Source organism: Heteronotia binoei, chromosome 11, assembly GCF_032191835.1.
Source record: "Heteronotia binoei isolate CCM8104 ecotype False Entrance Well chromosome 11, APGP_CSIRO_Hbin_v1, whole genome shotgun sequence".
In the NCBI taxonomy this organism is placed as follows: Eukaryota; Metazoa; Chordata; class Lepidosauria; order Squamata; family Gekkonidae; genus Heteronotia; species Heteronotia binoei.
The window spans coordinates 13,951,632-13,968,700 of record NC_083233.1 but is presented as its reverse complement, the minus strand read 5'-3'; the positions used below and the strand labels follow the sequence as shown (position 1 = coordinate 13,968,700).

The 17,069-nt window shown below is 47.5% G+C and overlaps 1 protein-coding gene across 1 annotated transcript in view; it reads left to right on the top strand.

Moving 5' to 3' along the window:
- The window catches only part of LOC132579470 (synaptotagmin-like protein 2), a 72,108-nt gene extending 62,023 nt beyond the window's left edge, over window positions 1-10,085 (top strand). The window contains exon 16 of the mRNA XM_060249850.1: window positions 9,894-10,085. Coding sequence (XP_060105833.1) covers window positions 9,894-10,039 — 146 coding nt within the window. The 3' untranslated portion in view covers window positions 10,040-10,085. The remainder of the gene's footprint in view (window positions 1-9,893) is intronic.
- The last annotated feature ends 6,984 nt before the right edge of the window (window positions 10,086-17,069 follow it).

The window sequence follows — 17,069 nt, the reverse complement described above, 5'->3', positions numbered from 1 at the left end:
CATTTACATATTAGGCCACACATATTAGGCCTGCATATTGGGGTTATAGCAGGAGCTCCTTTGCATATTAGGCCACACCCCCTGATGTAGCCAATCCTCCAAAAGCTCGCAAGGCCCTTTTTTTGTAAGCTCTTGGAGGATTGGCTACATCAGGGGGTGTGGCCTAATATGCAAAGAAGCTCCTGCTATAACCCCACCTCTGCGAAAGACCTTCTGCATGCAAAGTGGTTGCTTGATTGAACATATGAACATATGAAGCTGCCTTATACTGAATCAGACCCTTGGTCCATCAAAGTCAGTATTGTCTCCTCAGACTGGCAGCGGCTCTCCAGGGTCTCAAGCTGAGGTTTTTCACACCTATTTGCCTGGACCCTTTTTTTTTTGGAGATGCCGGGGATTGAGCCTGGGACCTTCTGCTTCCCAAGCAGATGCTCTACCACTGAGCCACCGTCCCTCCCTGGTTGCTGAGCCTTTTTCTCTTTAGCTGTCCCCGGGTCAACAAGCTAAGTGTTCAGAACTGTTCCGCTCCACAACCTGTCCCCACCACCGAAACTCAGCACTCAGTCCAGGGTAATGATGCAGAGGAAGGCAACGACACCGCTGAACGTCTCGTCCTTTGAAAATCGTGCAGAGTTGCCAGGGCTGGCCCCTGCCACTGGGACAACTAGGCCACTGCCTAGGGCGCCAGCCTCCTGGGGCGCCAGATTGGGTGCCCCCAACGTGACGGTGATGTTATCAGTGCAGGGGGGGCATCAGACGTTAGCCTTGCCTAGGGTGCCAGCCGGTCTAGGGCCGGCCCTGAGAGTTGCCATAAGTCACCTGTGACTTGACGGCCCACCCCACCTCCCCAAACTATCTGTAAATCCCAAAAAGGCTCTTGATTTCCCCATTGGAACATCTGCTGAGAGTAATTTGAGGAGGATCATTTGGAAGACGTCTGCGGTGACTGGAATTGGTCTCCTCACCCCGGCTTCACGGGCCGTAGAACTTCTGACTGCGGAGATGTCATCAGCCACGTTATAAAGCTCCCAAGGGTGAAATAGCGGCTCAGATAAACTTCCAGCCTGCCGCAGTAAAAATCTCATACCAAAGATTAGCTCTTGCCAGCAGCCGACAGGCCGTGCTTTCATTAGCAATGAGAGCGAGGCTCTGCGCTTATTACAACCCTCCAGAGGGCACTTCTACAACCCTCCCCAGAAGAGGGGCGATATTCATTCATGGCTACTATGGGTGAGAGAGACACCCTTCCTGCTTTCCCTCCCCCTCTGAGGAAAGGATGAAGGAGCTGGGCCTGTTTAGCCTGGAGAGGAGGCGACTGAGAGGTGATATGATCACCATCTTCAAGTACTTGAGGGGCTGACATCTAGAGGATGGTGCGGAGTTGTTTTCTGTGACCCCAGAAGGTAGAACCAGAACCAGTGGGTTGAAATTAAATCAAAAGAGTTTCCTGCTCAACATTAGGAAGAACCTCCTGACCATTGGAGCAGTTCCTCAATGGAACAGGTTTCCTCGGGAGGTGGTGGGCTCTCCTTTGGAGGTTTTTAAACAGAGGCTAGATGGCCATCTGACAGCAATGAAGATCCTGTGGATTTTAAAAGGTATAGGTAGTCCCCCTATGCAAGCACCAGTTGTTTCCGACTCTGGGATGACATTGCTTTCACGTTTTCACGGCAGACCTTTTACGGGGTGGCTTGCCATCGCCTTCCCCAGTCATCTACACTTTCCCCCCAGCAAACTGGGTACTCATTTTACCGACCTCAGAAGGATGGAAGGCTGAGTCAACCTTGAGCCGGCTACCTGAACCCGGCTTCCGCCAGGATCGAACTCAGGTGGTGAGCAGAGCTTAGGACTGCAGTACTGCAGCTTACCACTCTGCACCACAGGGCTCATTCCCTGTGAATTTAGGGGGAGGTATTTGTGAGTTTCCTGCATTGTGCAGGGGGGTTGAAGTAGATGACCCTGGAGGTCCCTTCCCACTCTATTTCTGTGGTTCCTTTTTATGTTGAACAAGCTCTGCCTGGAAATCAGTTGTAACCCGAGTTGATCTCCAGCCACCAACTGGAGTTTGGCCCGCCATCTCATCCATAAGAGACCTCTCAGCCCGCAGGCGCTGCCTTGTTTGTCAAATTGCAGCATTTATTTCCGTTTCCACTTGGTTTCCAACACTGTTTTCACTTTTGTTCTCTCTGAAAATGTATTTATTCTCTCTTTGCATTTCAACGGGAAACATGTCGGCGGCTTGCTTCATTTCTGTCGGAGTTGAATGGAATGTTCAGGGACTTTAACGTCATTCATCCCCCCCAAGGAATCCTTTGCCAAAGTGCAGACAGAGGGGAGAAAGGGCCCCAGTTCTGTAGGCAATGAAAGGCCAAGTGCACGACAACGGAGGGCCAAGCATGGAGGAAAGGCCCATAAAACATAAGAACATAAGCAGAGCTTGCTGGGTCAGAGCAGTGGACCATCTAGTCCAGCATCCTGTTTCACACAATGACCAACCAGTTCTTCTGGACAGCCAAGAGGCTGAGGCCTTCCTCAGCTGTTGCCTCCCGGCTCTGAGATTCAGAGGCTTAGTTCCCGTAGATGTGGAGGTTCTGCTAGGTCACCATGGCTACGGGCCTGTAGTTACAGGGGGCCTGTGGGGGCCCTGTCCCCTGAGTTCATGTTGGGTGCCCCAGACCTTCCCTTGGAGATGTGGAGAGCCAGTTTGGTGTAGTGGTTAAGTGTGCGGACTCTTATCTGGGAGAACCAGGTTTGATTCCCCACTTCTCCACTTGCACCTGCTGGAATGGCCTTGGGTCAGCCATAGCTCTGGCAGAGGTTGTCCTTGAAAGGGCAGCTGCTGTGTGAGCCCTCTCCAGCCCCACCCACCTCACAGGGTGTCTGTTGTGAGGGAGGAAGATAAAGGAGATTGTGAGCCGCTCTGAGACTCTTCGGAGTAGAGGGCGGGATATAAATCCAGTATCTTCATCTACCTCACAGGGTGTCTGTTGTGGGGGAGGGAGATAAAGGAGATTGTGAGCCGCTCTGAGACTCTTCAGAGTGGAGGGCGGGATATAAATCCAATATCTTCATCTACCTCACAGGGTGTCTGTTGTGGGGGAGGAAGGGAAAGGAGATTGTGAGCCGCTCTGAGACTCTTCGGAGTAGACGGTGGGATATAAATCCAGTATCTTCATCTACCTCACAGGGTGTCTGTTGTGGGGGTGGGAGATAAAGGAGATTGTGAGCCGGTCTGAGACTCTTCAGAGTGGAGGGCGGGATATAAATCCAGTATCTTCATCTACCTCACAGGGTGTCTGTTGTGAGGGAGGAAGATAAAGGAGATTGTGAGCCGCTCTGAGACTCTTCGGAGTGGAGGGCGGGATATAAATCCAATATCTTCTTCTTCTTCCCTTCCCTTCCCTTCCCCTGCTGCAAGGGTGAAAGATTTTTTTACATGCCCCCAACTTTTAAAATCCTGGCTCCGGGCCTGCACGGCTAGTAGCCACTGATGGATTTATCTTCCTTGAATCTTTCTCATCCCCCTTTAAAGCTGTTTATTCCTGTGGCCATCACTACATCCTCAGGCAGCAGATTCCACATTTGAATCACTCCCTGTGTGAAGTCATATTGCATTTGGTGTGTCCTGAGCCTATTGCCCATCAGTTTCATTGGATGCCCTCGAGTTCTAATATTTGGGGAGTCAAATCTCTCTTTGTCAACTCTCTCCGTCCCATTCATAATTTTATAAACCTCTAGCATGTCCCCCGTTAGTTGTCCAAACTGAAAAGTGCCAGACTGTTGGGCCTGTCCTCCTAGGTGTCAAGTTGGCAGATTCAATAACGAGTCGTTGTTGATACAAAGAAACTACTTTATTGATACTGATACTTGAGGTTAAACCAGCATTGAAAAGACTAAAGAATAACCTGTAGATACATGGCATATAAGGGACACTTCAAAGGGATTCCTAAGGGGGGGAGGATTATGCAGGGAACATTCACACATTGATGTTACCAATTCGTTCTCAGGCTTGCATGGCCTTGATCGTTGCGGGCTCCTGACTCCCTTCCGAGAGCCAGGCCTGAGAAGGCACAGATAAGACTTTCACATCTTTTCATTTCAAAGCAAGGCTATTCACTACAGGAAGGGAGGGGTAGGAAAGGTACAGGCTAGCAGCATTTGAATATACTTTGGTTCTACCCAGAATGCTCTTTGACTGAGCCAGAGTTACAGACAGAATTGACACTAGGGAAGGTGCTGCAACTCCCTCATCATCTTGGTTGCTCACCTCTGTGCTTCTTCCAGCTCTGCCACGTCCTTTCGGAGATAAAGTGACCAGGACTGTAGGCAGTTTTCCAAATAAGGCTGCCCCATAGATCTACATATGGGCATTACAGCAGGGGTCATTTCGTAGAAAAAGAGATACCGGAACTCTTTAGCACAACTCATCTTGCATAACTCATTTGCATATGCCACAGACACCCCTGACAACAGCGAAGGGTGTACTAAATTGTATCACCTCAGCATCTACCTTAAAATGCTGCTTGAATTATAATTGTCATAATAAAGCCTTACTCCCATCATACTTTTTAAAATTACTTTCTCCTATGTGGCCACAGTGGCAGGATGAAGATTTCCATCTGTCTGCTTTATATATTTTGGTTCTTTCCCCATCTTTTTGTGTGTGGGGGGGGGAATATTAGAAAGTTTGTCAAATCTTAAACCGATTCCCCACTAGCCTTATGCCGCTCTCACTCTCCTCTTCTCTGTGGGGCTTTCAACAGATTTCACACTCTCTGCCCCAAGGCTGCAATTCGCTTCGCCTTTTTCGAGCGGCAAACAGAAACCGGTTTTTAGAGGATCTTGTTTGCTGCGTGAAAGAGGCGGAGCGAGTTGCAGCCCCGGGGCAGAGAGTGTGAAATCCCACGGAAACCCTGCGGAGAAGAGGAGAGTGAGAGCAGCATAAGGCTAGTGGGGAATCGGTCCTAGAGTTAAGCAAAATTTTCACCGGGGGCTTGAGCAATGGAGCCCAGAAGCAAGTATTTTTTTTTTGGGGGGGGGGAATATTAGGAAAGAAAGAGCACAATATAACTCAGAGGTTCCAGAGCTCCACTCCTGTGAGCTGCTGCCCAAAATGAGGCCATTCTATTCTCAATCCCTTTCCTAATAATCCCTGACATAGAGTTTGCCTTTTTCACCACTGTGGCACACGGAGTTGACATTTTCATTGCACCATCTACTACAGCCCCAAGGACTGTTTGGTTTTCACTGCTCTAATGAGCATAACAGATGGGGCTTTGGGTTTCTTTTTGCCATTCCTGTGGGAGCAAATGCCTCTGCCTAGTCTCTCCCAGTAGCAGAAAAGAGCCAGAGTCCAGAAGCACCTTAAGGACTAACAAAATCTGTAGCAGGGGAGGAGCTTTCGGGAGTCCCGGCTCCGTTAGGCTTTAAGGTGCTCCTGGACTCTTGCTCTTTTCTACTGCTACAGTAGGATTGCCAAGTCCTCTTGAAGTCCCGGCGGGGGACGAAATGACATCACTTGGAAGTGACGTCATCAAAATGGCAACATGCACGTTTCCGGGTAAACGCTATGGTTTTCCCGGACAGTCTAGCCATTTGGGAGGTAAAGCTCTATGGTACAATAAGTACCATAGAGTTTTAACCTCTCAAATGGCTAGAGCGTCCAGGGAAAACCATAGAGTTTTCCTGGGAATGCCTAGAACAGCTTGCACGCTCAACGCCATTTTGATGATGTCACTTCCAGGTGATGTCATCGTGCCAGCGACACAGGGGGAGATCCCCCCCTGAGAACCTCCGGGGGCTTAGTAGCCCTATGCTACAGACAGATTAACATGGCCACCCATCTTGATCTACTCCAGGGGTGGCCAAACTGTGGTTTGGGAGCCACAGGTGGCTCTTTCACACATGATCTGTGGCTCTCGAAGTCCCCACTGCCCCGTCAGCCAGCTTGGAGAAGGCATTTCTCTCTTATTTTTATTTATTTATTTATTTAGACTATTTATATTCCACCCTATCCCAGAAAGGGCTCAGGGCGGATTACATCATTATAAAAATAGTATAAATAACAAAACTTATCATATCAATAATACAATATAATTTGATCATAAACGGTTACAGGTGGTGGCCTAGTTGGACACAAGTTATATAGATTAAGAATCTGGCACAGTAAAAAGGTAATTTAATATTACAGCAGAGATGGTATCGCAGCATAGGGCCGGCCAATGGAAGGAATAGAGTAGGATGTCCAGGCCTCAATTAAAGGCCTGGCGGGATAACTCCGTTTTACAGGCCCTACAAAAAGGTAATAGTTCAGTGAAGGCCTGAATCTCCAGGGGGAGCTGATTCCACCAGGCTGCGGCCAAGGCTGTAAAGGCCCTGGCCCTAGTTGAGGCAAAACGGACATCCTTCAAGTCAGGGATGGTCAGCAAATGTTGTGTGCCGGATTGTAGTGATCTCCAGGGCATATATGGGGAGATACGGTCCTGTAGGCTGAGGCCTTCCTCAGCTTCTCCAAGCTGGCAGCTTGGAGAATGCATTTTAAGTTAAAGTTGTTTTCTTTCCACCTTTCCCTCCCTCCCTCCCTCCTTCCTTCCTTCCTTCCTAGCTTCCTTCCTTGCTTCTTTCCTTCCTTCCTCTCTCATACATCTGATGTTTATCTGTGTGGCTCTTACATTAAGCACCTGGACTATACATTCATACTAAAGTAGATGGCAGTTGCATTTTAATCCACATCAAAATGCATGAACCAAAGTCATATAATATCATTGATTAAGACCAACCCAACCCAAACAATATTATGATGTCCAAGATTTCAGGTTCTCCAGAAGTTTTCATTAGGTTGGATGTTAAAAGAGTGGTGGATTAAGGGCTTCCTTCCTTCCTTCCTTCCTTCCTTCCTTCCTTCCTTCCTTCCTTCCTTCCTTCCTTCCTTCCTTCCTTCCTTCCTTCCTTCCTTCCTTCCTTCCTTCCTTCCTTCCTTCCTTCCTTCCTTCCTCCCTCCCTCCCTCCCTCCCTCCCTCCCTCCCTCCCTCCCTGCCTTGCAGCTCTCAAACATTTGAAGTTCATGTCTTGTGGCTCTCAAACATCTCACATTTATTCTATGTGGCTTTTACATTAAGGAAGTTTGACTGCCCCTGATCTACTCTCTTCTAGGTTAAGGGAACCTGTTGAAGTGTCTTGTCTGAGGCCACCCAAACCCCTGAAGCTAAAGACTCCCCCCAAATTCCAGCCTTCGGCTGCCTGAGAAGGCTAATTGCCCCTATGCTAAAAAGAGACACTTGACAGAAGGCCTGGGGCGGGGCGGGGAGTCAGGAGGGACTGCTGGCGAGTCACGCAGCCCAACCATTTATTTTCTGAATCACTCCCGAAAGCCATGCCAACATCTCACATCCTTGTTATCATGTCCAGCAGCAACAGCTCTTTTAATCAATAGGGCTGCTGCTCATGAGATTCCCGTAAATATCCACATGGTCTGGAAGTCTCCCAGGCCCCTCAACCAATGGAGGGCAGTCTGTAGGCAGGTGTTAGGGTTGCCAACCCCCAGGTGGAAGCAAGCAACAGCTCCATGGGTAGTGCACCTCTTGTCAATTTCCTATCTTCAACAGTCCAATCAAAAATACTTTCACAAAACATGATTTAGTATTCCAAGTCTTTTACTAGTAGCAAAAAATTCTTAAATAAACCTGGATTTGCACAATGTATGCAGAGGATACTCCAATACAATTTTAAGTAGCAGCTTACAGGCATAACCGGTCTATACTCCTGTTTTGCAATAATGCTTTATCCAAGCTACAGTTTGAACCAATAATTTGCTTTTACTCCTCACACTTCTATGCCATTCTCATTCAATTCACTCCAGCCTAATCCCCAAGTGGGGGCAGGGGATCCCCCGGTTTGGAGGCATTTTCAGCACATCATCTGGTGCCTCTCCCCAAAATACCCTCCAAGTTTCAAAAGGATTGGACCAGGGGGTCCAATCCTATGAGCCCCCAAAGAGAATGCCCCTATCCTTCATTGTTTCCAATGGAAAGAAGGCATTTCAAAGGTGTGCAGTCCCTTGAAATGTGATGGCCAGAACTCCCTTTGGAGATCAATGATGCTTGTCGCAACCTCGCTCCTGGCTCCACCCCCAAAGTCTCCTGGCTCCGCCCCCAAAGTCTCCAGATATTTCTTGAATTGGACTTGGCAACCCTAGCAGGTATAGCCACAAAGGAGACACCAAGAGGGAATAGGAAGGGGGGGTTTTGCAGCAGAGCAGGTGTCCACAGAGCAGAGGGGTATGGAAACAGGGAGGCACAGAATACTTGAGAGGAGCTCACATAGACCTGATGTATACATGAAGCTGCCTTATATTGAATGTAGTGGTTGTGTAGTGTGGTGGTTGTGTGTGTGGACTCTTATCTGGGAGAACCGGGTTTGATTCCCCACTCCTCCACTTGCAGCTGCTGGAATGGCCTTGGGTCAGCCGTAGCTCTCGTAGGAGTTGTCCTTGAAAGGGCAACTGCTGTGAGAGTCCTCTCAGCCCCACCCACCTCACAAGGTGTCTGTTGTGGGGGGAGGAGATATAGGAGATTGTAAGCCACTCTGAGTCTCTGATTCAGAGAGAAGGGCGGGATATAAATCTATAGTCTTCTTCTTCTCCCATCAAAGTCAGTCTTGTCTACTCAGACTGGCAACAGCTCTCCAGGGTCTCAGGCAGAGGTCTTTCATATCACCTGCCTCCTGATCTTTTTAGCTGGAGATACCAGGGATTGAACCTGTGACCTTCTGCATGCCAAGCAGAGGCTCTTCCACTGAGCGACATCTCCTCCCTAAAGAGCATGAGCATCCAGTCCTCAGTGGGCACTATACAAAGAATACACAATAAATTAGATTCAGGCACATATGAGGAGCCCCGTGGCGCAGAGTGGTAAAGCTGCAGTACTGCAGTCCAAGCTCTCTGCTCACAACCTGAGTTCAATCCCGGTGGAGGCTGGGTTCAGGTAGCCGTCTCAGGTTGACTCAGCCTTCCATCCTTCCGAGGTCGATAAAATGAGTCCCCAGCTTGCTGCGGGGGAAGTGTAGATGACTGGGGAAGGCAATGGCAAACCACCCCATAAAAAGTCTGCTGTGAAAATGTCATGATGCGACGTCACCCCAGAGTCGGAAATGACTGGTGCTTGCACAGGGGACTACCTTTACCTTTTTTTTACATATGCAAAACGGATTAGTGTTTTTAAGAACAGCAGCACGTTTTGCATCCATTGCACCCAAAAGTTGTCAAAACATTTGTCAAAATCCTTGCAATTGATTATGGAGTTGGATGTGCAATTGATTATGAGGCTGTGATGTTGATGTGTTACTTGCCATTGATGCTGCTGCTGTTGTTGCGCTACTGTATGTTCAGAGCTCACTTTCTGTACCATTTTATTACCTGTGGGCCACAAAAAATGATATATACATCTGCTTATAGTTGTTGTTGTTTTTAAATAGCCAGCTGCAACCTTTGAGGCTCCCTTTCTAATTTAGATAACGAATAGTGTTGTCTTCCAAGATTGGCATAAATGGCTCTTTTGGTGTCACGTGGAACTCTGCTAATAAGATTTGACAGTGAACAATTTACTATTGTGCAGGGGTGGCGTTCTAGGAGAAGCTCCTTTGCATATTAGGTCACACACCCCTGATGTAGCCAACCCTCCAAAAGCTTACAAAGAAGAGCCTTGTAAGCCCTTGGAGGATTGGCTACATCAGGGGCGTGTGGCCTAATATGCAAAGGAGCTCCTGCTAGAATTCCACCCCTGCTGTTGTGCACCAAAAGTGCACGGTCCTTTTGGGAAAGCAGATTGGATCGTGAGAGGGTGTCCCTTTCTTGTACGGTTTGCTATAGTGATTCTCCACATCTTTCTTCTTCGAAGGCTCTAGCTATGGGATTGCTGTCGACTGGATGGATTCCACACAGGAGGAGGTGGCCTTTTGGCAGGAGATGATGACGACGGCCAACGAATGGATTGAAGGGACACTGCCTCTGCGCTCCTTAGCAGGGAAAAGGAAGCTGAAGTGAAACCGCTGGTCCCCAGCTAAGAACTGGAGTGAGTTCCCAGACAAAGGACAAGAAGGTCCCTTGATTGCCAGCTTGGAGACATTTTCCCAACATTCTTTTAAAACATTACGGGCTAAGTATTATTTCTTATCCCGAGGGAAGAGCAAAAACCTATAATGCTCTTAGCCACACCAAAGCTTAGCTACATGGCAAAATAACTACTGTTTCTCTCTCTACGTACCAGATGATAGATGTTCAGTGTTGGGTGTAGACCCAAACGGCAGGGAAGAAGAGGTGTAAATACTTTATAGGCCGTTTTTTTTTTTAAATAATCATATTACTGTTTTCATGACATTGGGGGTGTTTTTCCTATGCAGGGGAAGTTATACTAAAGCCATGATTAACTTGGTCCGTCTATCCACTGGCAAGCACAATGTCATCAGAACTTTGAAGCATAAAAGTCTGATATAAATGAAATGTGAAACCTGTATTCTAGGACAGATGTGTCTGCTTCATGATGAGTCAGTCCTTGGCACATCTGGCCAAAACTGTCTATACTGGAACTGGTCGATCACAGCCCACCCAATGGATAACGGCCAACGTTCTGATGGACCACTCGATGTCTTCTGGTTGCTGGGACTCCTGCAAAGGATGCTGGATTTGATCTTACCTCGCAAGGCACCTCTTGTTTGTTTGTTTGTTTGTTCATTTTTCTCAAAACCTCCTAACAAAGATGAATTGTGAGGACAATTTTTTTTGTAAAAAAAAAAGTCTGAAATTTAAAATCTATCCCTGGCCCATGAGAATTATAGTGAAGATGGGACACAACACTTGAAAATTCATCATAATCCCTTGGCCAGTGGCGGAAGGCCTTTACCGGCCCACTTACTTGAGATAGAACCTGGGATCTTCTGCACAAAAAGTATTTTCTATGCTATTGAGCTACAGCCACCAATGCTTGTTTCTCTGGAAGAGATCTGTTCTGTGATTGGTGCATTAAACTGAATCAGCCAAACTTACATGAGCTACCTTACCTGTTAATGCCAAACTACATTCTAACCACAGCTTTTCGTATCATCAGGATGCCTTGCCCCACCAGACATCCTGATACATATTGATACCTATTAATGGTCTTGTTGGTTTCTCAGTCTGCCATACAGTCTGTGCCTTTTGTTAATCTGTTCCTTCTTTTCTTTATTTACCAGGGTTGGTGGTGCATTTTCCCCTAATCGTCTTCTGGTATCATGATGATTTTTTAAAAAGATAAGTGGTTATATGGAGAGGGAGGGTTCTATCTAATAATGGATGGACTCTGTGCTCATCTCCTTTCTCTGTATGCGCCATAACAGGGGTGGCCAAACTTGCTTAACGTAAGAGCCACATAGAATAAATGTCAGAGGAAGGAAGGAAGGAAGGAAGGAAGGAAGGAAGGAAGGAAGGAAGGAAGGAAGGAAGGAAGGAAGGAAGGAAGGAAGGAAGGAAGGAAGGAAGGAAGGAAGGAAGGAAGGAAGGAAGGAAGGAAGGAAGGAAGGAAGGAAGGAAGGAAAATAGATGGGGTAGAAAGAAAGCAACTTTAAATGCATTTAAAGTGATGAAAAAAGACAAATACCTTCTCCCAGCTGGCCGACAAGGCAGTGGGGGCTTTGAGAGCCACACAGTCTCTGTGAAGAAGCCACATGTGGCTCCCAAGCCACAGTTTGGCCACCCCTGCACTCTAAGAAGCTATTTTTGACCCAATTCAGTTAACAGAGGAAATGTACCATGCTACTGTTAACCCCCTCCCCCCAAAAAAAGACCTGTTCATTCAGCAGCTGTTATGTACAGATGGGGCATGTTCACATTATAGGAGGGCTGCTTTTTGCAGAGCACTAAGAGGGGCACATGGTTGGATTTAGGGGGAGGCGCTTCTGGGTTTCATGAAGAGCATCCCTCCCTTCCCTTCCATGATTTGAAGCCTGCAGGTGCAAGTCTTTGGTGCACATCCAGCACACCTATGTGAGCCAGAGGTAACTCATTACCAGGCACAGTTCCCCAGTACATATGCAGGACCAGGGCTTTTTTTGTAGAAAAAGCCCAGCAGGAACTCATTTGCATATTAGGCCACACCCCCTTGTGTCACCCTTGTTTCACGCAGGGCTTTTTGTAGAAAAAGTCCAGCATGAATTCATTTCATAGAATCATGGAAGGGATCTCCAGGGTCATCTAGTCCAACCGCCCCTGCACAATGCAGGAAACTCACAAATGCCTCCCCCTAAATTCACAGGATTCTCGTTGCTGTCAGATGGCCATCCAGCCTCTGTTTAAAAACCTCCAAGGAAGGAGAGCCCACCACCTCCCCAGGAAGCCTGTTCCACTGAGGAACCATTCTAACAGTCAGGAAGTTCTTCCTAATGTTGAGCCGGAAACTCTTTTGATTTAATTTCAACCCACTGGTTCTGGTCCTACCTTCTGGGGCCACAGAAAACAATTCCACACCATCCTCTATATGGCAGCCCTTCAAGTACTTGAAGATGGTGCATTTTAGTCCACATATTAGTCCACACCCCCTGACATCACCATTGTTTTGCACAGGACTTTCATTGTGGGAAAAGCCCAGCAGGAATTCATTTGCATATTAGGCCGCACCCCCTGACACCAAGCCAGCTGGAACTGTGTTCCTGCTCAAAAAAAGCCCTGTGCAGGACTGAAATTGGTGGAGGGGAAGCAATCCTGTTCAACGAGGCGTTCCACATCTGTGCACAGTAAATATCCCAGAAAACGTGGAAGGCACATGTGACCACAAGCCCCAGACAATCATGTTTGGAACTCAGTGCTAACAGCACAGGGGGAAAGTGCTATTTTTGAGTCAACTTCATCATGAGGACAAAGCCTGGATGGGTTTGCTCCAGAACCAAAAAAGGCAATGTTGTGAGTTCATGGGAATTTCCCAGCCCTTTTGTGCATTGAAATTAAATCCCAAGTGTGATAAGGAACTTTGTGTTAGCATATCATATCTGTCTGCCCTTTGGTATATTAACAACGTGGTGCATTCTGTTGAATGAATGTTACCATACCATTTCTGTTTTATTTTTTGTGTGGGAAGTGCTTTATAACCAAAGATGCAGTTACTCATCCAGTAGCAATGAAGTACCTGTAGCAAACCAAAGGTTTCACTCACTTTATGATGTAGAGGTGTATGTTCTTTGAATTTTACCTAGAAAATTTTCTTAATGCTGTTGGCTCCCAGGGCAGGAGTTCATAAAAATGTGACTTAAAATATATAATAAACCAAAATATATTTGCATTTTCTAGTCCCTTTCCCCCCTTCCCTGACACTATGTAGTGTGGTATTTATTTACTGGTTGGTTTTCAGAAATCAGACTGCCTTTCCAATAATTCAGGCTGGTTGACAAAATTCGCATCATATCGCACCTCAGTTGCAAAGCAAAACACAGATCGTCAGGGCTTTTTTTGTAGCAGGAACTCCTTTGCATATTAGACCACACACCCCTGATGTAGCCAATCCTCCAAGAGCTTACAGCAGGCCCTGTAAGAACAGCCCTGTAAGCACTTGAAGGATTGGCTACATCAAGGGGTGTGGCCTAATATGCAAAGGAGTTCCTGCTCCAAAAAAAAAGCCCTGCAGATCGTGCTGGCTAGAAGACCTCAGACTACAATATAGTGGGTTCAACGCAAGGAAGAGGCGAAGCGGTAGTGATCATAGCTCCTTTATTAAGCACAGCATGGCAAGGGCTGAACTAAAAGGCTGGAGACTGGGCCCACAGGGCCAACTACATACACATCCAGGTTCCCATGCAAGCACTCCATTGGATCATTCAAGCCAGCAGGGGACCCGTGATTGGAGCAGGGCAGCAGGGATTTGGATCCTACTGCCCATTGTTCCCGAGTCCCCAAGCTCAGACCTAAGGGCTCCAATGAGCCAGACAGGAACACACTTACAAAGTAACCACATTCACCCACATACACAACACAACCTGTAGAGAACTACAAGTGCAAAGTGCCTTTCCAGTCTGCTGTCACAGAAGCCCCCCCCCCCTGGACTCCTTATCCCTGTAGCGGGAAGCTCCAGTGTTGAGCACTGAAGGGTCTCCCCATTCATTCCCTGGAACGGTCACTCTGTACACTCAACAGTTTGTCTCCACGGAAGTCCCCCTCCACCACCACTGGCATCAGCTAAAGCACATGCGGCATTTTGGGTCAGTCGGAAGGGAACCACCTGCGAGCCCACCCCCTGGTTTGTAAAGCCATCCCTTTGAAAGGGATGGGCACGTGGGGTACCTTGCCTCTCACAAATAGCACTGTGGCAGTTGATGCAACATTCGCTTCTGTGGTTCTTAGCTATACTTACTTTATCCACTTAACCGGAGACTCCCAAATTTTTTTGGGGGGGGGGGTGTCCTGGGAGATTTCAGTTTCATTTATTATGTATCAAAATATTTATATCCAGGGCTTTTTTTGAACAGGAACGCAATCCCCGGCTGGCTTGGTGTCAGGGTATGTGGCTTCTTGCTGTAGAAAAAGCCCTGTGCAAAACAATGGTGACATCAGGGGATGTGGCCTAATTTGCAAATGAGTTCCTGCTGGGTTTTTTCGACAAAGAAAAACCCTTAGTTCCCACCTTTCCTCATACGTCAAGGCAGATTTCTGCGGAGGGATAAGGTTCTAAAACAGGTTATGTCCTCTCCAGGGCTTTTTTCGTAGCAGGAACTCCTTTGCATATTAGGCCACACACCCCGATGTAGCCAATCCTGGAGCTTACAGTAGACCCTGTACTAACAGCCCTGTAAGCTCTTGGAGGATTGGCTGCATCAGGGGTGTGTGGTGCAAAGGTGCTCCTGCTACAAAAAAAAGCCCTGCTCCTCTTTCCCCCCTAAAACCAAGATCTGACTAGTGATGTTCTCATTTTCACAAAGAACATACTTGGAAATCAAGCACACCTCACCTGTTTTCTCTTGAGTGGAACACCCCATATGCTCCCACTGATGATCTGTCCGTGATTTAAAACGAGCACCATCTACATGGGCGGCTGGTTGGCAGCCTGTGTTCAGAACGTGCTTGGAGCTTGCTGGGTTGCTCAGTCGCTCAGAATGCTGCTTGTTTCTAAGAAACTACCATTTGCTTCAACCCCAGAAGAAATATATGCTGAGTGAGGACAGTGGGGAAGAGCTGATTAAAGGGGAGATACAGCAGCCCTCACTGGAATAGCGGTGATGACTCGCCCGGTATGACCCCAACGGCCCAGTTTGGTTTGGGAAGACCGTTCCTCAGGAACAGCTGCCGCCGTGTTTGCATGTTTCTTTTTGTCCGGCTTGAGAAGGAGAAATAGTGTGCTCCGTTGACAGCCAGAGCAAGTGCAATGGGTGGAGCATTAAGAGTCGGGTCTGGGAGATCCAGGTTCAAATCCCGATTCTGTCGAAAAGGTCCACTGTGTGCGCAACCCTATGCAGCGACTTCCACCTAAGCCCCGACTGGGCTCAGACATTACATAGGGTTGCACTGTGTACGATGAATTAAAATGTACAACATCATCATTATTCGGGCTGCCCATCCGCAGGCGGGGACCAAGAAAGAACCGTGTTCGAAAGAGATGTAAAATCTCTCAAGAATTTTCTGAGACTGACAATTAACTACAAACAGTTACATGAGCTTGATGCGAAGTTGCATTTACTTTCCGGCTAATTAATAAAGCTATGAATGCATTTGAAGCGTTAAGACTATTTTTACACGCTCGCAACTTATGAAAGTACATTGAAACGATTGCAAATCCTACAAAAAAACCAGAGTCACTTAAAGAGGCCACCCGAAAGGGCTGCTGTAGCGTAGCAGTGTTGACAGGCGGACCTCTCTGGAAAGAAACAAAGTTATTGTAGAAGAACTCTCTCAAAACAACAACGTTGCAGCGTGGTGAAGACTCGAAAATGAATAAGAAGTATACACGTTTCCTAGGTAGAAGTTACGTGTTTCGATATCCACTTCCTCTGATCAAAATACTTCAGTACTCTGGAACCAATCCTCAGTAAGAATATACACGCAATTAGTCAATTGCTCCCAAAAGGCATTTTCGGTTTGGAGGCCCTCCCACTGCTTCCGGGTCATCAGAAAGCCGGGAGGGGGAATGTCTGCTGGGCACTCCATTATTCCATACACAGATCGATTCCCATAGGGAATAATGGAGAATTGATCCACGGGTATGTGGAGCTCTGGGAGCCCTGGTGTTTTTTTTCCTTTTAGGTAAAGGCACCAAATTTGCAGCATAGCATCTGGTACCTCTCCTCAAAACACCCTCCAGGTTTCAAAAGGATTGGACCAGGGGATCCAGTTCTAAGAACCGCAAAAGAAGGTGCCCCTATCCTTCATTATTTCCAATTGAGGGGAAGCATTTAAAAGGTGTGCAGTCTCTTTGGAGTTCAATTGTGCTTGTCACAACCTTGCTCTTAGCTCCACCCCCAATGTCTCCTGGCTCCACCCTCAAAGTCCCCAGATATTTCTTGAATTGGACTTGGCAACCCTAATCACTATCAGGGCATTTCTGTAACAAGAACTCCTTTGCATATTAGGCCACACGCCCCTGATGTAGCCAATCCTGCAAGAGCTTTCAGTAGGCCCTGTATTAAGAGAAGAAGACATTGGATTTATATTACACCCTCCACTAAGAGTCCCAGAGCGGCTCACAATCTCCTTTATCTTCCTCCCCCACAACAGACACCCTGTGAGGTGAGTAGGGCTGAGAGGATTCTCACAGCAGCTGCCCTTTCAAGGACAACTCCTACGAAAGCTCTGGCTGACCCAAGGCCATTCCAGCAGGTGCAAGTGGAGGAGTGGGGAATCGAACCCGGATCTCCCAGATTAGAGTCCGCACACTTAACCACTACACCAAACTGGGTCTGTAAGCTCTTGGAGGATTGGCTACATCAGGGATGTGTGGCCTAATATGCAAAGGAGCTCCTGCTACAAAAAAGCCCTGGTCATCATCATTATTATGATTCCTCTTCTAGCATTAGTAGAAAGCTACTGTCCCAATCTGCAGTAGTGCCGTAGTTAAGAGTGTTGG